The sequence below is a fragment of the Parambassis ranga genome, chromosome 22, assembly GCF_900634625.1.
Source record: "Parambassis ranga chromosome 22, fParRan2.1, whole genome shotgun sequence".
Taxonomy (NCBI): domain Eukaryota; kingdom Metazoa; phylum Chordata; class Actinopteri; family Ambassidae; genus Parambassis; species Parambassis ranga.
The window spans coordinates 13,321,061-13,341,156 of record NC_041042.1 but is presented as its reverse complement, the minus strand read 5'-3'; the positions used below and the strand labels follow the sequence as shown (position 1 = coordinate 13,341,156).

Genomic DNA, 20,096 nt, shown 5'->3' with positions numbered 1-20,096 from the left:
CACACCAAACCTCTATAAACAAATCTTAATGTATTATTCGTCATAATTCAAGAAAACATTCGTTAAAATGTAATTTAATTTTAAATAATCAACACTATTTTTCAAATTACCTTGTTGCCTGAATGAAAGTATGCAGAGGAAACAGGCCTTTTGACATCTGAAGTCAGTCTGAAAAAAGGGTGTCATATCAGAATAAATCAGAACTACAATGTTGTGAAAAAAGGAAACACTGAAGAAGAACTCATAAAAATCTATTTATTTGCAGCTCAGACAAAATGTTTTCATCAGTTAATCATGCATTCTGTAAAGTACACTGCATGCAACTACACCTTTTCTCAGGTCTGAACAGCCTTAGCTTACAACAATACATAACTTATCCCTCTCATCGTAATTAAAATAAGTTTCGATTTACACTTTGACTGGAGCAAACACTGTTTATTCTCAGAACCAGTCTCTGCTGAAGGACAACACCAGTGGAACACTATGAAGAATGAGGAACCATGACAGAAAATGGCAAAACTGAGAGTTTGTTAGGACTGAACGAACATGCCAACGGACAACACTTATAATCTCTAAAGACTATTGAAGAACTGATGTCTTGTTAGAACACACAGGCCATCCAGCTGCTGTAAGAAGAAACCCGCACCTGCCGTCCACATGAGCCTAACTATGTACATCATGCAGTTTTCTCATGCTTCCTGCATAAAACACTGAACACAGAAGCAAATTTAATTAAAAAAAATGTGTGATGTGGATATAGAAATGTTTTTAGCACCTTTTCTCCACATGTGTGTTAATCAGTAAAATCTTGGTTGTTGCTCCTTGACGCCTCTAGGAAAAGATCTCACATTACAGATGTGCATAGTGCCTTTAGGGAGAGTCCACTCTGAGCTGCTGCTGGTCGTATTCCGATATGAGCTTCTTGATATGCGCCAGTTTGTTGTGTAAATATTCACAGCGACCCTTGTCCTGGTTGTAGTTGGGGTTGGACTAAAGAGACAAAAATAAAACTTTATTATGATGAGTGCAAATAACAGGGAGCATGCAAATATTTTTTAAAGAGTCGTTACCTTTTTAATTTTGCGAAACTCTTGAAGAATTTGATTATGAACCGTCTGCAATAGACAAGACAAAAATAAGATTAACTGTAGCAGACACATTGGTAAATGTAAGTAATGTTAACCAAGTATCTGATTGAACTGTATCTGCTGCTTTCATTTTCTATATGGGAGAACTATTGTGTGTCTGGATGGTCTACCTCCGAGGCAGCCTCACAGAGTTTGATAGTGTGGACCTCTAAAAGTGCTGCGTGACATTTAGCTTGATGTCTGCTGTGAAATGGCTTCTTTATGTCTACCTTGTACTTCTGTGATTCGTGGTGAAGCTGCTTGAGTTGCGTGTCCAGATCCATGAACTGCTGCGTGACGGTGCCAATGCGAGAGTGTAACTCTCTGTACTCGCTGTACTCCTTGTTAAAGTCCTGCTTGTAGCTCTGTCTCTGGCTGTGGCTGCTAATCACTGTGTACTTCCTGTACAGTAGTAAAAACATATACAGCACATGTGATGTTCCGTTTTTGTCCTCATAAACAAGGCAACATATCGACATTTAGAAACAAACACTACTCACGATAAGTAGTCTGCATCGTCTCCTGGAGGTACATATGGGTCAAACAAAATAAAAGGTTGCTCTGGAAAGATGTCAGTCAGTTAGAAAACATACAAAAAATTGGAAAATCAAGTTCATAAGCCAACTGTCACTCACCTGTGCAGTGCGGCTCTTCTGAACTGCCATCTTTTCTTCTTTCTTTCTTGTCTGGACACCCATCCTTGTTCTTTACAAACAAATCCAAATTAAAATGCATCATGAAATAAAAAAAATATTAAACAAATAAACAATTCTTACATGGTCTCTGTGCTTGTGTTTGTGTTTGCTTTTCTTCCTTTTGGTTGCATGTCTTTCCAGGTCGGGCACTGTCAGCGAGGACGGGGGGTGATCAGTTTGAGGTTGGTCTCCTTCAGGTCTATCCTGATCAACAGGATCACTTGTTCTTAGCCCCTGAGCCACCTCTGCCTCCTGCTGCTGACAGACTGCTGACAGTGAGTCCGAAAGTCCTTTAGGATCCATTGTGTTCCTTTGTTTGTCCTCCACTGCTGCTTCGTCTTCATGAGCTGTTTGCTCCGATGGCTGCGATCTTGACTTGTCGCTGGGCATTTTGCTGGATAAGTGCGATATCCTGGGCTTCTTACTGACCAGAGGGTCAGTATATTCCTCAGGCAGGGAATGTTTTGGACGGTGTGCAGGTGAGGAGTTGGGGGTGTCTCGCAGCGGGCTGACCTGGGCCTCAGGGACAGCGAGGAGGTCCTGTTGTGGCTGAAACAACCTCCTACAGAAAAGACACCATATGTTAATTACAGCTAGCATTAGCACAGAATCATTGCTGTAAAGGATGAATCGTCTATCACAGGCTTCATCTAGGGTTGGGCGATATTGGCAAAAAAAAAATAATCACGATTAATTGTGGCATAAAGCCAGTGACGATTAATTGATGACGATTGCACTTACATGTTTTTGACTCTGAATCGCCACATTGTTCTAAAATGATACTGACAAATCATCAGTCAAGTTATCTCCTTCATTCTAACAGGTTAAGCGGGTAAGTAGTGATTAGGCACAAACCAGCCATGTTTGAAATATGTATTGATAACAGATGCACAAACTGCTTCAAAATAATAATGAAGCAAACATTTAAAGTAACTTTGTCCTTCAAATGTTCTTATCTTAAGGTCACAGAGCAGTGCATATCAACATTCAAATTAAACAGGACAAAGAAGTTCAGAAAAGTCACATTCAAGTTGAAAAAAAATGAAACCTGTGACTGGAATATGTCACACACTAGTGCATGTTTTCACTCATACTGTAGAACAGCAGCAAAAAAAACATTACAAACAATATTCCAATTTCCAATATCTGCTGGAGGAGTCTTCGCTGTTGTAATGTTTTCCTATCTTGCTGTGGAGTCCCTAAATACAGATCGGGAGGCAGCTTCTCCAGTCGAGTTCATTCTTTTAATAACAACAAATATCCAGTTACTATGGCAACAACCAGTTACTATGTCAACAACCAACGCTCCACGCTTCACACTTAATGCATGTCGCGTACGCATGTGCGGCACTATATACTACAGCTGTAGCCGGCGTTGTGGCCCGTTGCGCTTTCTTCGTGCTCCGGCTTATAGTGACAGACGTTGAACTTCTGTTAGGAACGTGCTGCTCCGTATCATTTAATTAATAACCACTGCCTTCCGCCATTGTTGTTATTGTGGGCTCACATGTGCGCGCTTGCGGGTGATGGTGAGAGTACGTCGCACACACAAATGCGTCATCAAAAGACACAAAAGAACTGTTAAACTGGAAAAGTCTTTACGAACTGAGTCACTAGCTAACCTCCTCCACAGTGAAAATGTCTGATCCTTTCTTTGCTACAGATCTCACAGTGTGTGTTCATGCATATAAGAACTGTGTGTTCATATAAAGTAGACTATTATCATGAGTTTTCAGAATAAAATGTATCAATCAAGAAATCTAGCTGAGAAACTGGGTCGTCTTGTTGCGGAAAGCCAACTGTAACCTTCAACTGCACATAAACACTTTGCCTGATCAATGTAAATAAGTTCATTATAATCCATTAAAATAGAGTAATAACTGTGTATTGGTCCCATTTTGGCAATTAATACATTTTTATAATATAAGATGGCGGCAGGAACATTGCGTTACCTGACGAGGATGCGTGTAAGAAGCTGCCCATCTGCTGATGTGTAGCCTGGCCAGTCCTTCTGCAGCTCCTTATACAGACTGTCCTTCAGAACATAAGTGTTGTCTCTGCTGTTCAGCTGGCCAACCTGTAAATAAACAGAGGCTTCATCTTCAGAGCTGAGAATTACATCACTTCATTCATGTTTTCAGAAACAATTTTACCTGAGTCAGTACAGAGTTCAGCTGATCCTTGTCTTTTGCCGTCAGTCCATCGCTCTGCAGCCTCAGGATCAACTCTGGCCTCTTGTACGGCCTCAGAGCCAGCAGGTGTGCTACCCTCTCCCTGAGGGGTCTGTCTTGCACCACTCCAGCACTCGTCCTGCTTGATGTGCAGGCACTGTTCTTCAGGCTGGATACAGCAACACCCTTCTTGATCTTGTGAATGAGGGACTGGGGTTTGGGTTTGGTCAGGCTGGCCAATGCAGGAGCTGGAGGTCGCACCGTCACCTTTTTGACTGCAAAGGAGCAGGAAATCACACATCAAAGGAAGCCTTTTCCATATAAAGAAAAACATCTTCAAAAGAGATTTTGTGAGGTTTACAGGGGCCTTACTGAGGCTTCTGTCTTCAAAGACGTGACCTTGCACCGTAGTCCTTGTTTTTGTTCAAATGTGGATCATTTGAAAGTGACTGGATTGTGAATGTTTGTTAAATCTTGCCATTTCAGACTAGAAGACTTTCTTCCTTGACTTTCACCGACAGAGTTGTGGATGAAAAGAGAAACGACCTCATTTCACCCCTTCAGGAAGCCATGTTTAGGTTACAAAGAAGCACACACATCTCAGCAAGCAAAGGCTGCCATCTAATTTAGGAAATAACCACACGGATGCACAAAGCTGTAGTGAGTAAGGGTGTTTTTTTAAAGGCATCCTCTGATCTGTGTGCATGGTTTCTGTATGTGTGTGAGGGAGGAGACGACAGAGGCTGACATGTCTCTTTAGAAGGAAGCGGTTTGGTGGTTGAAAGTAGGAAAGCAACACTGACAGAAAAAAAAGCCAAATCACTGGTTTATAGCATCTGTGTTTTTGTGTACCACTATGGTGCACACACAGCATTATTAAATGTATGTCTATGCATGCATGTGCTGTGTCAAAAGTTCAGCAATAACTAAAAACACATAAAAGCACTGAACATGCAGGAGAAAATAAGACAGGCTGTTACTATGTCACTGGTTACTACACATGTTGCCAAGGCAACCACTGCAATATGGCTGACTGTGTTTTTTTTCTGGATATTATCAGCACAGTGCAAATTTATCTTCAGGCCAGTCTTATCCCTCAGCTGGAGTTATCTGTTGTGTAACCACGTTTTCTATCACTTCCTACCCTGGTAGCGTCCTCCATGTTTGATGACGATGGCTCCTCGTTGGCGCGTCTTCTCCTCAGCCTGAGCCATGCTCTGACGAGCCTTATCATACGAGTCATCCGTAGCATTGACTGTCATCTTCTTCTGAATCACCCCAAGACATGACAGCTCCTCGGCAGCACTGAAGATGAGGAGGAGGAGGGAGGACAACGGGGAGAGACACAGCTTTCAGGACTCCTTCTATACGTTTCAAATAAAAGACTGATGACTGATGTTTATGATACAATATCAGCTTGACTCAAGAACAGACTTGTGGAGATATTCCTAAACATTTCACAGATCCTGACATTTAATTCACTCCTGTGCATTTCTAGGTTTTCTTTGGCATTTAAAGACAGAGACATTTTAAAACATTAAAAGCTCATTCAGTTGGCCAGTTAACTCAGACAAAATCAAACATGTAATCACCATCCATACTTCTGAACCTCTACTCTTATTGTGAGCTAACTATTTTTTATCTATAGGGTAAAACGGTTATATCTTGAATATGTGTTGCATTTTACCCAGAGCTGAGCTGTTTGACACAGTCAAAGCTTCCGTGTGGATTATCACGGGCAACATTAGTCACGCCAAACGTGAAAGTCTTCACCTCATCTCGGTTCTGTGACAAAGGGATGGTGATTCTCTGTAACATGACAAGAGACACAAAAAAACTTTAAGTACTTCATAATCTACAAAATGCATGAGCATTAATAAGTAAATTACTTTTTTTTATTACCCCTTGATTTCCACTAAAGCAGATGGTGGGACCGGTGGATAAACCCTGCAGGAAAAACACAACACATCTGCATGAGTCTTGGAAAAACAACATATAGACACAGACATACACATCTGATAACAGACCAGCACAGATGACTAAAACAGAGGATGGTCTGTGGTCTGTACTGTTTGTCTCCACCTTCACTCTGGTTTAATGGCTGCTTTTTGCTGAGTAAACTGTTGTTTCCCAACCTATATTTACCTAACAAACCTACACAGCTCCTAGGTATGGCTCCATATTTAATGTGTGCTTTTTGTTTTTTTTACGTTTTGAAAGTTAACACCTTCCACTGGCGTGGAAAAAGCTGGCATTGCTTACACACTTGTTTTTATGTGTGTGCTGTTGCGTGCCGTTTATCAATGTAACATAATGAAATAACTTTGTATGGTTTGGTGTGGCACTAGTACAAACTAAGCTGATGCCACACCTCAACTGAATGAAGGTAACCAACTAAAACAGTACAACTGCATATGAAAAATAGATTTGATGCTTGCCTTCATACACAGGACTTTAGGAAACAGTTTTGTTATGTGTGGGTGAAACTAAGTCTATCTCTGCTCAACTAAGCTCAATACAATCGCTGCACCTTAAACTCTGCACACGATTGTGATTGGTCTGCTTAGCTTAAAGCCTGGCAGGATGGATTGTTGTGTGAGCTCACAAGAATTCACCCATCTGTGCCTGAAGCGGTGTCACTTAGGTGTGTCTATATCACTTACATGTCTTATTTCTCTTTTGGTTTAAAATGTATAAAGAAATTAGCTTAGCAATAGCTGCTCCTTGCACACTGATGTCAGAAGAAATTGGACGTGGTTGAACTGGGAACTGTCCAGGCCAACATTGCCTCTTCTGTGTACCAGACTTCTTCTACAATCCAAGTAAAAACTTGAAACTACTATACTATGATACTGTCTATTAACAGTCTGACAAATGCAACATGATAGTTTGTGTGGAAACAAAACACAAAATGTTTGCTACCTCAAAAATGACTGGTCAACGCAACTCAGACAAACAGGAAACCATAAATCGTGTCCCGTGCCTGCTGAATCATATGCCTGCATCTGTTTATAGATGTTACATGACGAGTGTGACTTCTCCACAGCCTTCCTTTTATCCCTGTGACCCCTGCAGAGGTCCTTCAAATAAATACAATCTGAGCTGTAAAGGCTACAAGGTTATTAGACCCTGCTGTGCAAATACAGCAGCCCGTCACATGAGAATAAGATGAAATAACAGCCTGTCATGTCCCGGTGGGGTGAATTAGCCTGTAGGGGGGAGAAACAGCAGAAATGACAGAACAAAGTGAGACGTTTGCAGCACAAACAGAAAGTATGCATGACTACGATCTGAGGGGCCTTTTTTTAACAGAGAGGATTTGTAAGTTCACCTGTTGATAAGTGTACAGTGAGTGCGGGGAAGTGGTTTTTGTTGATCTGAGATCAGGCCAAGTAGGTTCTGGATCGGCACACTTAATGCTAAATAAAGAAACCAGCAGCACAGTGTGTGTGTGTGTGTGTGTGTGTGTGTGTGTGTGTGTGTGTCTGTTCTGCGTTGTCAGGTGTTTTCCCCTCTTCTTGACAGAGAGAAGTCAGTGTGGTTTTTCAGCCTCCATCAGAAATAAGAGAGGCAGATATAATTTCTTCACTGAGGGGTTTCCAGTGTGTTTACTTGGAATGACTGAATAGAGGAAGTGTACGTGACTGCTCTCTGCTTCCTGCAGCGTCTGATTCATTTCTGTTTAACTGCTTCCAGTGATTTAGAATCTGTCCATCTGTCCTAACGTGGAGGGGAACTCTGTGTCTGTTTAGGAGAAAAAAAGGAAACACTCCCATCTGTTTAAATCCCTAACTCTGACCCTCCTCCTCTTACTACAACCAGCCGTCTCCCCCCACAGCCTCTTTTCTTCTCTCCTGGACTGATCAGCATTCATAATACTAACCTTGTAACGGCAGCTGTAACAAGCAGCGAAGCGTTTCCGCGTTACATTATGCAACATGTATTTTCGGGTCAGAAAATAGCTTCTTGTAGGGACACAGCAACAACAACAACAACAGCCCGGGGACGCTGCTGGTGAACTTCGGCCGAAAAGCCCCACACAACCCCGCTTCTTAGCGCTTCTTAGCGGGGTTGTGTGCCTTCCTTTCCTTTCAAAGTAACGTTCTCAGCAAAAAAGTGAAACAACAAAAATGCTCAAATATTTGGAGGAAATGACCCACCTTGCAGTTCTGAAAGGTTTCAATGGCTCTTGCCGCGCTGTCAGTGAGTTTAACGTGTAGAACGGAGACCTTGCCGCCGCGGCACAGTTTACCGCTGGACAGTCCGTAACACTGGTTCTCCTTCAGCGCCGACATCCCGCCCGCCCTCTACTGCCGGTCTGACTCCGGCCCGAACCAACCCGGCACCGGTGATAAACAACACATTGGACAGCGGAAACGGCGGATTTTGTCTTTTTAAAAAAAAAAAAACAGAGCACACCCGTTGTGGTTGCTGCTCCGCCGCCGCGCGCTATTCTGGAGTAGATCACATTACGTCATGACGGCTGAACAGATTTTATTGGCCCAGAGACATAAATAAACCGTGACGTAGGGCTTACGTAACCACTTCCACTTTTTTCCCCTCGGTATGCTAATTATCTTTCTTTCTAATGAGAGCAGGCACACCGAGGGAGGCTCAGTCGGTTTTTGGGTGATTTATAGGCCACCTATCAATATTATTACAATATTAATACATGCTCACCTACTTTTAGTTCCTATTTAGAAAATAACTCAATAGAGCTGGTTAATGTTTGTCCTATTATTTATTCGTTTTTAGATATATTTATGTTTCTTTCACTGACTTTTACCTTTTTTTTTGTAATTTCTAATCCATAGGCTTCGTATAAGGCCAGGCTTTTATGACTCTATGTCAGTGTGTGCAGTGTGTGCACCATGTTTGTAGTCCTAATCACTGGTCTAAGTAGAAGGAGATCCAGTTCTTGTTATTTGCACATGCAGTTCTGTTTCAGGCATTTGAAAATAACAAGTCAGCACGCCGGTGATGGCTGCCGTTCAAGAATGTGGATTTCCAACACGCTCACCTGATCTCACACCCTCAGACCGCTGCCTCTTCCTGCTCCACTTCCTGAAGGTCTGAGATGTAAGCTCCTGGACTAAATGTGTACATGTAGGATAATTATAATACCAAACACACTGGTGAGCGTCACTGTCCACTCTAATCTGCATCTGTTCTGCCCCTGATTTTTTTTTTTTTTGCATTTCCTTATTAAAATGTTGTTTATTTGAATCGGGGGTTTTAAAGCTCCTTTAATGAACAGCTTCACAGTCTTTGTTCAGACGGTTTGCCTCATTTGACTCTCTGCTGCTGATGTTTGGAAACAACCTTTGGCAGCAGATCTAAAGGTCCTAAAATCCTGTTCCTGTTTTTAAATGTTAATGATTTCTAAATAAATATCCAATTCTGCATTCATAGATCTGTACTCGTTTTGTGGTTGTGGATGTAGCTTTAATAAAAGACACATTCATTTAATGGAGCATCTCTTGTCCTTTTCAAGCCCTGGATATCATTTAAAATGTTCTTTTTTTTGCTTTTACTTCCTTCCTCTCATTCCCTCTGTCATTTTGAAATCATTCCAATCAAATATTTTATATAACAGGGCAGCTGCTCGGCACTTTGCAGAGAACAAAAGAGATAAATCCACAGAAATACAAAACATGGAACAAGTGATTTTTAGATATAAACGAGCTGCAGTGAGTTTTGTGTCTCATCTGTCTCTGCCTACACGTGTTTGAACACAGATGGTGGTCACAAGGCAGATGAGGACTGTTCAAAGCTGACTCATATCAAAGGGCCTCCGGCTGTTTGTAGTGCAGCGTTTGCAACAGGTGACATTTCAGGCTCAAAACTGTTTATGGCTTTGAACACTTGCCGAACCTCCCCTCGACCCAGCAGGTAAGAGGAGGGGACAGATCAGGACAGATTCACTTTATGCTCTACAGTTTGCTGCTGGCTGGACACAAGAGGATGCTCTATCCAGAAGAAATCCTCCGCAAATTAAGATAAATACTGGAAAAATGGATACTTTTTGAATAAGATGGCTCAAGATTAGTGTTTGTTCATAGAAAAGGAAACGCCACTGAAAAGGGAGCATTAAGGTAATTATGGCATTTGTGTAATGTGGAATATATACCTGGTTATAAACCTTGTTTTTGTGTATGTTTACTATTTGTATTCACAATAATTTAATTTGACTTTAAGGTAAAATATCAGTATTTTTCGTCAGGAGATGGGGGACCGCCTCTCTGACTGCAGCCCCCTCATCAGTGCAGCATCCTCGTGTAAGCTGCGCCTGGTCCGCCTGCTGGTGGAAGGTGGAGCTCAGGTCAACGGGCGCAACCCCAGAGGAGAGACGGCTCTGCTGGCTGCCTGTAAGGCCCTGAGAGGGGAGCCTGCCGGGCCTGAGACCGTTAAACTCCTCACATACCTGCTGCAAAACAAGGTCAGCCGGCAGATAAATACTTTCTATTTCAACGGAGAGCACACTTAATTTTCACTTCTGAATTTAACTGTTTATTGATTTAGGTGTGTTTGTAATGTATAAAAATGGGGAAAAGTTTACTTTTAATGCATAGCAAATAGGTTTCTGATGTATCCAACTTTTCATCAACATATTCAGTGCATTCTGGAATTTAAAAACACACACTTTATTCACACAAAACCACTCTCCATCTTGAATTTAGATTTTCTGACTGAAGCATTATTTACACCAATCAGGCAGATCCTAATGCCCAGGATCGGGCCGGCCGTACTGCCCTAATGTATGCCTGCATGGAGCGAGCAGGAGCTCAGGTGGCGTCCACACTCCTGGCCGCAGGAGCCGACCCCAGCATGGAGGACTACTCTGGGGCCTCAGCTTTGGTTTACGCCATCAATGCGCAGCACCAGCCCACGCTGAAGGTCAGCAAGAGATCCAATATAAACAAAAGAGATGATGATATCATTGTGCTGTGTGTAAAGTAGCATAAAATAGGCAGGGTGTACATCCACCAGGTGCTCATGGATGCCTGCCAGGCCAGGGGTCGTGACATCATCATCATCGCCACGGAGATGGGTGTGAATGGAGGCCCGGTGACCAGGCGTTACCTGAATGTTCTTCCCTCCCCGGACACCTCGCCGGTGTCCTGCATGTCCCCGTCCGACATCATCCTCAAGACGGGCTCGCCTAACTCACCAGAGGGAGAAAACATCTTCAACTTCAGAGGAACCAGTGAGTAAGGCTGACGAATCTCAGCACCAGACTGAGACAGAACAAGGAAAAAAAGTTAAACATCATGTCTGCTTTTCCTTGAGCACCTCTCAAAATACCAACCCATGCATCTGCCTTCTTTCCTGTGCTAATATCTGCACAGTCATTTATTTAAAAAGGCAAATCACCTGAGTAGATAACACCTCACCACAAAAAATTGTCAGTGGTTGTTTGCAAAGGTCAAGTGTGAACACTCACTTTAATTTAGCAGTCAATAAAGTATATGTTGAGTACAGTCAAGTCTGTATGCAGACACTGTTTTCTTCCCTCACACAGCAGAGCAGTGTTTAGCAAAGGCAAGTCTAGACAGATAAGAACAAATGCTGTTTGCCATTGGTTAAAAAATCATTAGCTGCACGCTCATTCCTGTGGAGAAAGGATGAAAATGTGTTGCCAGGGTGAGGTGAAGCTTACCTTAAAAACACTCAGACTGGAAAAGAACACAAAAACCAATATGTGTGATTTAAATGGTCTTTTTTGTCTCCAACAGGCAAACGAGGCAGTGACAGCAGCAGTATCAGCAGCAGCAGCAGACATCCCTCCTGTGAGCTGGGTCCGCTGAGCCTCACTCCACCTCCCAGGCAGAGGATATCATCTGAACCTTGGCTAGCTATTCACAACCTGGCCTGCCTGAACAGAGCTTACAAGGAGGCCATGAGGGAGAAGGGCCTGCAGGAGGAGGGAAACAGGGAGGATTTGAAGAGGGAGAGATCAGGGAAAGAGGATGAGGAGCCACATTTTCATCATGCCAGGAGAGAAAGTAGGGATAACAGATATGCAGGAAAGAATTACAGCAGCTGCAGCCATGAGGGTTTTTCTCTGAGGACTTCTCAGTCAGTCCTCTCGCTCACTGAGACGAGCTCGACTCATGCAAGCAGCGTGGTCCGTAACAGGTGTCTGACTCCTGAGGGGCCCACTCCGGATACAAAACTTCCTGCCTGCCCGTCCACACACTCTCAGCTGCGCAGGAATACCCTCCCCTCCTTCACTGTGGTCCCCCCTCTGCTTCACCTCCCTCCTCTACTCAACCAATCAGACTCACACCTTCGAGTTCCGACACAGCTTTCACCTTCTAAAAACAGGACCGTGGTGTTTCTGCCTCACCCGCCCAGCTCTGCTCCTTCTTCCTGTTCCCCCAGAGCACCAGCAAGAGCAGCATTGCTCCCTCCGCTGCCCCTCACCTCCTCCGTCACCTCCCTGGCTGCTCCTTCTGCTTACAGTGAGAGAAGCAGGAGATCACTGCGGCGCTGCTCAGTGCAGCTCGAAAAACACATTTAGACCTGTGAGACTTTTTGGGTGATTAATTTAGTAGCCTAAGCTAAAGGAGATGAGTCTCACTCAGAAGTTACACGAAACATACCCCAGAAAATCCTGATCCTTCAACATAAAAAGGAATAAAAGCTGCATGTTCATGGCAAAAGGAGTGAAGTCATTTTATTTGTTTTTAATATGTATCTACAACGAGGGGGACACAGGCAAAAAACGACTGACAACTTGATGAAAATTAAAAACAAAAGAAAAAAATACATTAATTATCAATGCAGATTTCCCACCTTTTTTCCAATAAGCAACATTTTTTTGTCTAAAGAAACTTTACAATATAAAGAAACATACGAAGGAACCTCTTTATTTTACTACACGAGACATTTAGGATCTGAACTACCCTAACATGAGATACAAAGCAACTCCCCAAGGACAGACTGCCTCATATTCAATACTGCTTTGTCATCAAGAGGAAAAAAAAAATGAGGAACTGAACAGAAAATTCTTTACTCCAATCCCTCCCCTCCCCACCAAAAAGTCCTCTCTTTAACCCTCCCTCACCCCTGAATGTTACAGTATTATACATCAGCACGATAGAAATACAGAAATGATCAACGTCGTGACGGCTTTACTTACAGGACAGAAAGATAGAGAGAAATTGGACTGTATTTTTATACAATAACAGTATTTCAAAGTGCAGGAGAGGAAACTCCTGCGCCTGCGCTCTCTCTACCTCATTTGTGTTTTTTCCTTTTTTTTTTTTTTTTTTTAAACTTTCCCAAACATTTCTCCTTTAAATAGATAAAAAAAATCCTTCATAGTAAAGTATGTTCTCTGGTCCCTGGTGCGTTGGATTGAGAGCCAGTGTCCTGTGTGCCCTGCTTTCTGTTTCACTTGAGAGTAGAAGCTGAAATGCAGTGAGTCGGATGCTGACACAGACGGGCAATATTTACTTTTTCCTTTGTTTTTAAATTAACTCTGTTCTCACAAATTCCTCTGTCAAAAATGGCAAAAAAAAAACAATATTCACATTTGGTGACTTCTTTTTTTGCCGCCTCGAGCAGAGTTTTTTAGGGAACAGAAGCAGAGAAGTGTGAGTCTTCAGGGAAATGTGTGCGACTACAAACGTTTTACTCCCTCGTCCTGCCGGACGCCAACAGCACAGTAAAGCCCCACGTTTGTCTGTGATGAGGTGAAATAGCATAATAGTCTATAGCAGCTCCAGTTTCTCATCATTCATATTATTTCTGAGTAAAAGACACACCATCTCTGAACAAATACACACAGTTGCCCGAGTCAGCATGTTTCTGATCAACTGTTAAATTGTGATTTGAAATATCAAAACATGTCAATGATATCAAAATGCATATTACAGTATTTACAAAAAAAATACAAATCAAAAGATGGAGAGTTGTACAAAAAAAAAAAAATCAGAGAGGGATGGTGAGTGGCTGAGTGTCTGTGTGTGTCAATGCAGGCCTGTTAGAAAGGTGAGAAAAGGGAGGGAGGCCACTCGTTACAGTCAACAGAGCAACGCCGCACTGCTTCCTGACCTGCTATTCTCCAACATTAAAAAAAAAAAGATCCGATCAGCAGAAAGCCAGAAGTCCTTTCGCCAGAAGCAACCATAAAGAGGAAGAGAGCAAGGACCTATGTGTGTGTGTGTGTGTGTGTGTGAGAGAGAGCAAACTTCTGTAAAGCACAGACATACATCACAGTGTGTTGAGAACTTGTAGGCAAACAAAAAAACAATCCGAGTGTTCACTACAGGTCAGCAGACAGACGGTATGTACACGATGGAGCGAACAGGGAGTGGGACGCATTAGTGGAAGCAGCATGAGTGGGTGGTGGTGGTGGTGGTGGTAGGGGGGGGGGGGGGGGGGTCGACACTTGTGATAACTTCAGCACCTTTTGGAGAGCTCTAATGATGTCAGAGTGGGTCTGCATATTTACACAGTTGCTACTAGTTCTGCAGTTGACAAAAAAACCCAGGTTAACACTTTTAAAAAAGTAACAATGATTCATAAGACAAATTAAAAGTACATAAATAAATAGAGGCTGTGCACTTCACTGCAGGGAAGCTACTAACACAGGGGACGCTGCTTCTTCTGGTGTGTGTTTTTATAAAGGAAGTTTCTAACCTCTAAATTTAAAAAAAAGGACCAATCAGTACCGTGATGATACAATCTTACCTGCAGGGGGCAGCGTGCTCACACAGCAAAATAATTTCTAATTTGCGTGCACATATGCTGTCTTCATAATAATAATAATAATAATGTGCCCTTACAAAAACAACAGAAATTAGAACCTAATCTTAAAATGATCATACCAATATCATTAATAACAATAATACAATAATAAAAATAGCAATGATACAATACATACACAAAAAAAGGAAAAAAAAAAACATGTTCACTGATCATCACAACACCTCTGTTACAAATGTACACACACAGAGTGGGGCGGCAGCGGAGGGGGATGGGCAGGGTTGTTTCATCCAACCCACCACTGAATCCATCGGGAACAGCAACAACAAAAAAAAGATGATTTAAAAAAAATAAAATAAAAAGTTGTGGTTGAGAGGCTTCCAGGCAGCTGCTAAGAGACCCGACCCTGCGTCCTTTCCAGGGGAGGGCTGTGTTATCCAGTCTCCTCCCTCCCTCTTTCTCTCCGTTTGCCCTCCACTCATTGTCTAGACCCTGACAGGAAACCAGGGAGGCTGGGGCCGGAGTCAGAGAGGAGGCTCTTCCTGTTGCTCTGTGACTGCTTCCTGTCCACACCAGCAGCCATTTTGCATGCTCCAGGAGGGCCCGTCTTAATTAGAGTCCCAGCATGCTCAAGGGCTGTCCCAGAAGGCTGCGTGTGGCCGTAGAGTTACCGAGTGAGAAGAGGGGAAAAAAGGGGAGGGGAAGTGGATCCCATTTGGAGGCGGGGCAGAGGGCATGTGTGTGTGAGGAGGAGGGGGGGTCCAATCCGAGGTGAAGCAAGGATTGAATCGAAGAAAAAAAACAAAAAAAAAACAAAAAAAATCAGGTGTAGGGTTACAAAAATAGGGGAGAAAAAAAATAAAACAAAAAAAATACAAAAAAGAGGAAAAAATAAAATCACACACTCATCGTCATGTTGGGTGAATACTGGAAAGAGAGAGAGGGAAGGGGGAGGAGGGCACAGATGAGTGGATATGCCACTGACAACATTTAAACACCAGAGGGTGCTCAAACCCAGCCCTGCAAAGCCAGGGGAAGCACAGACTTGGAGGTCCAGCCTGAGTCTGATACACCAGACTCAAGTAAACAGTTTTGAAATAATACAGGGGTATTTCTGGTGATAACTGCTTCTGCACACAGAATAAAATCTGCCAACATAGTGGAGACATCCTGTTCACTTATTTATACACCAGATATCCAACAATATAAGCGGTATTTGAGCCAATATTGGGACATTAATTTCTTACAATATTTCCAGCTACTGATTATTTGAGTCATGTCATCAGAGCTCAGCTACATTTCCAGTCTGCAGAACCCGTGGCTCTGCAGGCCAAGAGTAACGCACCATCACACTTTTTTTTTTATATAAATAAGGAGTAGTAACCTGCTCCACCTGTTGCTCCTAACCAAAGACTAAACATATATTATCACATACATTTACATCCCCGATTAGCCAACACGAATGTCACAAATAAGCATCAGTCTCATGTCAGTCACTGATACAGAGGGTGTAGAATGAACTTTTAAGTGATTAGTGAGCGGCTACAATGCAAGCAGAACTCAAGCTTTGATTTCACTATGAAAGTCTTTACAGCCCTGTTTTGTTTTTAAATGTGAAAGAGAGTCACAAGTTAGAATATCACAATAAGATATTAACTTAAGCAAGAGTGCTGCTAAATTTAGTAGTTTTCACAGGTATGTTTATGTCACAGACTGATCTGATTTTATGCCACATTATGTGTATTTTAGTGGATTTGTAATGCTTGCTGCACTAATAAAATGTGGGATTTTTAGTATGCCTGAAGCCCCTTTTACACTGGACAAAAGACACACATCTGGTTTTTGTCTTTGGTGGGAAAGGTTGCAATCAAGTTTTGTTCCCCTGTCATGATACTTTCACATGTTTATCACCCCAATATCCAATTGGTTCTTGTAATAAACATCTCTTTAAATACTGAAAACAAACCAAGGCCCTCAAAATAATGGCATCCTCTCAAAGATAAAACCCGTAACTATCATTATGAACAGTCTGAAAACTGAAAAAATACGATGCACCCTCTGCTTGCATTCTTCCACTGGTTTATGTTGGGACATCAAGGATAATTGTTAAGGGTCATGAGATGCCATTCACTCACTCTACTTACACTTTCGCTTTGGAATGGGTTCAAGAAGTTTCCGCCCATTTCGCCATCATCTCTCGGCGTTCCAGGAGGGTTGTTCATACCTCCCATGTTGTTAGGAGAGCTCTGCAGGGAGAGACCGAGGGCAGAAATATTATTACTGACAGCACTATTCAGAGGTAGGAGGCCAAAATTGTAAATATGTTTCATATTACTCACCTTTGGCAACCCATCCATATCCCCAGACCCTGACGAAGGAAAAAAAAAAGTTTTGTAAAATGTGCCTAATCCATAATAAAAGTTTGTGGTATTTGCCAGTGACCTGTTAAACCCACCTAGTGATCCATTCATGTGGTGTGGCTCCATGGCTCCCATAGCTCCCATTGGCCCGTCAGGCCCAGGTCCCATAGGGAACTAGCAAAAAGATGTGGAACCAGCTTTATGAATGGCTGTAACATTATTCTCCATCTCTAACCTATCTGATAGAGTTGTGATCTTTTCACTCAGGGTGAGCTTATGTAATTTATTCTGCCTGGTTCGGTTCTGAGCTCAGTGAGGCAGCAGTCTGATTCTCTAAAAGCTGAACTGTACTGGTGCCCAGTGATGTGGTTATAAGCTCCATTTGAGCTGGATTATATTTTGTAGGCACGTTTGTGTAATTTTAATCATTACGACAACATCCATTATTTTAGCCTAGAATCAATCTGCAGCGTTTGAAACAAGCCTGGACTTCTAAAACACCCATACAGAGGATTTTTACTGAATCGACTCACATTGGGTCTGTTGCCTCCTGGTCCGATAGGATTCATCATCGTATAGATGTTTTCACTGGAGTTAGTCGAGTCTAAGGGAAAAATAAAGTGGATGTCAGACAGATGGTATAAAAACCTGCCAATCACTTTTATAAGCAGTGAATTAAATAAAAAACACTCAGGCAGACAATACTTATTAGATGATGAAGGGACATGTTCATGCTTGTTTAGTGAGGGGGAAAAAATGAGACATTTATTTCTGAGACACAGGTGTTAGTGCTGGGGACATAGTTAGGTGACGCACCACCTGGGCTGGGCATGATGGGAGTTCCAGGTGGACCTCCTCCGCCTGGAGGACCCTGGGGAAAGATCAATGAGAATAGGTTTTAGATTCCACTAATCCGAGCATGAATTACGTAAATTAATGAATCAATCATTGATACAAATGATGTTGGGAAGTGGTTGCGGGTTTAAATAGAATTTTAACTCACCACATAGTTTCCTGGAGATGAGGAGGAATAGGCTATCTGGAGGGGGAAAGAAACATTCAGATAAGAGGGTCAGAAGACATCCAGTGTGGAAAAATACTAACAATATCCAACTGGATGAAATACAACAAGTAGCTCTAAAGGCAAATTTGTTGTATTTTGCTATTCTGAACTTCACAACAAAGACTCCCATTACTCTAACACCAACAGTGTAAGTGTTAGTGTGTACATGTAAAAGGACTCACAGAGTTAGCATTAGGTCCGGGCCAAGGCCCTCTTCCTCCGGGACCCCTGAGGAAAAAAAGGACACAGTGAGACAAGAGGGAACATTTAGAAAGAAGACAATGCAGTAGAGAGGACACAAACTTTCAAGCAGGTATTATACACTAACGCTTGAATGCTAATGCTACATTCAGGAGGCTTACATGTTCATTCCTGGCATTGGACCACCCATGGAGTTGGGAGGAGGCCTCATGCCACCATAATTCTGAGGGACAAGACAATTAAAAAATGTTCATAACACAGAAAAGCCACTGACGTTATTTGCCATCCACCAATTTTAGATTCGTCATACCTGTGGGCCCATGGCCATTCCTCGAGGAGGGTTCATTCTCATTGGTCCACCCATATTAGGATGACCTGCAAAAACAGACACCCCAGGAGTCACACACCAACATGTAAATCCACATATGTCTCGTCTCCGAAAGTCAGGAATTAAGGCATGCCACAGACAAAGTTCCATCCTAATCCCATTAGATGTAACCTCTATGGCCCCTGAAGCTGTAATCTGCAGCTAAAAATCACCACAGACCCTTCTTAGACTGTCAGAATTCTGCCTATACTTGACAGTTTTCTACATCTCACCTTGCGGTCTTGTTGGGTCCAAACTGTTTGGCAGGAGAGGCTGAGACCCTGGGATTCCGCCAGGAGGCTGAGAACAGAGCAGATGTGTTTATTCATCCAAACATTGGCAAAAAACAATGTCTTATTTGTCAAAATAAGCTTGAATCCAGTTCACTACCTGATTTGGCATTCGGAGTGCTGGGCGCGGTCCACCTGGATACCGCGGTGACATGAAAGGCTGCAGAAAGAAAGACAAGAAGGAGGAGAAAGAGGAAAAAGGACATTTTTATTATTGATAACTCCAAAAGCACTCAAACAGAAGTAGCACTGAGGACACTTGGATGGACACGGTGTGGTTGGAGAATGGAGGATGACACTGGAAAAATGTCAAATTCAGCCTGTGTTGTATGATTTTTAACAACCAACAACATGCACTCACAACACAGATTTGTGTGTGTGTATATAAAGGCAGCGCTCTCACACAGCTCCGTGCACACACACAGTTTGCCTGCCTGCTCTCACTGTGGTGTAAGCTGACTCGGCCTGTGGTCTGCCTGGCGTAGTTAGAGACACCTCAGGCCAACAACACCGTTCAAAACCTTAGCGGAAGCATGTCCACACTCACTCGCACACAAGACGGAAACCAGAAACCACAAGAATGAAGAGCTGAGCTGCCGCAGTTAATGGACGAAGGCTAGCTTTACCTCCACTGTGGCATCAGTAGCTACTGTTCTGGATAAGTGTTGGAACACACGACCACTGAGCTTAAAAGTTGTTTTTTTAATGCTTAATACATATTGGTAGGTACTTATCCTATTGGCAGCATTAGCAGCTAATACTGCTGATTGTCCTATATGTGTGTTAACTATATTGACGTACCCATGTGCTTTGTGCGTACATGTGACGTGTTTACAGTGCCTGTCCCCTGTTTTATTTATAAGGTGGTGCTAGAACAAGTAAGCAGAAGGGGGAGGGGAGAGGTGTGTGTGTTAAGAGTGGAGGAGAAGATAAGTGTGCAACCCCCCACAAGCTGCTCCGGGGGAGGGGCAAGGAGTGAATAATTCATCCCACACAGGGACAGCCGATTCTGGGTCTTGAAGAGGAGGTGGGCCCTGCTACTTCAGGATGCTCGGCTTTCATAAGAAGGAGCTGGCAACCGGAGGGGAATGATATCTACGGGGAGC

General features: G+C 42.8%; 3 protein-coding genes across 5 annotated transcripts in view; 1 reads left to right on the top strand and 2 right to left on the bottom strand.

Moving 5' to 3' along the window:
* Positions 1 to 241: 241 nt before the first annotated feature.
* On the bottom strand, positions 242 to 8,416 carry LOC114427824 (RNA polymerase II elongation factor ELL-like). 3 transcript variants are annotated; one of them, XM_028396030.1, is made up of 12 exons: positions 8,154 to 8,416; positions 5,896 to 5,940; positions 5,681 to 5,802; positions 5,138 to 5,298; positions 3,976 to 4,268; positions 3,775 to 3,899; positions 1,904 to 2,384; positions 1,763 to 1,832; positions 1,628 to 1,649; positions 1,358 to 1,529; positions 1,071 to 1,115; positions 242 to 990 (listed from the first exon to the last, which is right to left on the bottom strand). In XM_028396030.1, the coding sequence occupies exons 1-12, from the start codon at positions 8,286 to 8,288 to the stop codon at positions 871 to 873; spliced, it is 1,791 nt and encodes a 596-aa protein (XP_028251831.1). In that variant the 5' UTR covers positions 8,289 to 8,416; the 3' UTR covers positions 242 to 870. The 3 variants fall into 3 exon arrangements, with proteins under 3 accessions (XP_028251831.1, XP_028251830.1, XP_028251832.1); XM_028396029.1 differs by having other exon boundaries at positions 1,628 to 1,688; positions 8,154 to 8,414; XM_028396031.1 differs by having other exon boundaries at positions 1,628 to 1,688; positions 5,883 to 5,940; positions 8,154 to 8,209.
* Positions 8,417 to 10,219: 1,803 nt separating this feature from the next.
* Positions 10,220 to 12,517, top strand: LOC114427791 (ankyrin repeat domain-containing protein 34B). The gene is made up of 4 exons (XM_028396008.1): positions 10,220 to 10,432; positions 10,708 to 10,890; positions 10,954 to 11,200; positions 11,730 to 12,517. Exons 1-4 carry the CDS (start codon positions 10,220 to 10,222, stop codon positions 12,515 to 12,517), a joined length of 1,431 nt encoding a protein of 476 aa, XP_028251809.1.
* Positions 12,518 to 12,651: 134 nt separating this feature from the next.
* The window catches only part of LOC114427663 (single-stranded DNA-binding protein 3), a 28,048-nt gene continuing 20,603 nt past the window's right edge, over positions 12,652 to 20,096 (bottom strand). Inside the window, exons 7-18 of the mRNA XM_028395841.1 lie at positions 19,091 to 19,150; positions 18,934 to 19,000; positions 18,644 to 18,708; positions 18,495 to 18,556; positions 18,315 to 18,360; positions 18,073 to 18,108; positions 17,886 to 17,940; positions 17,603 to 17,673; positions 17,165 to 17,243; positions 17,049 to 17,077; positions 16,854 to 16,955; positions 12,652 to 15,636 (exon numbers count right to left, since the gene is read on the bottom strand). Of these exons, the coding sequence (XP_028251642.1) occupies positions 15,607 to 15,636; positions 16,854 to 16,955; positions 17,049 to 17,077; positions 17,165 to 17,243; positions 17,603 to 17,673; positions 17,886 to 17,940; positions 18,073 to 18,108; positions 18,315 to 18,360; positions 18,495 to 18,556; positions 18,644 to 18,708; positions 18,934 to 19,000; positions 19,091 to 19,150 (702 nt within the window). The 3' untranslated portion in view covers positions 12,652 to 15,606. The remainder of the gene's footprint in view (positions 15,637 to 16,853; positions 16,956 to 17,048; positions 17,078 to 17,164; positions 17,244 to 17,602; positions 17,674 to 17,885; positions 17,941 to 18,072; positions 18,109 to 18,314; positions 18,361 to 18,494; positions 18,557 to 18,643; positions 18,709 to 18,933; positions 19,001 to 19,090; positions 19,151 to 20,096) is intronic.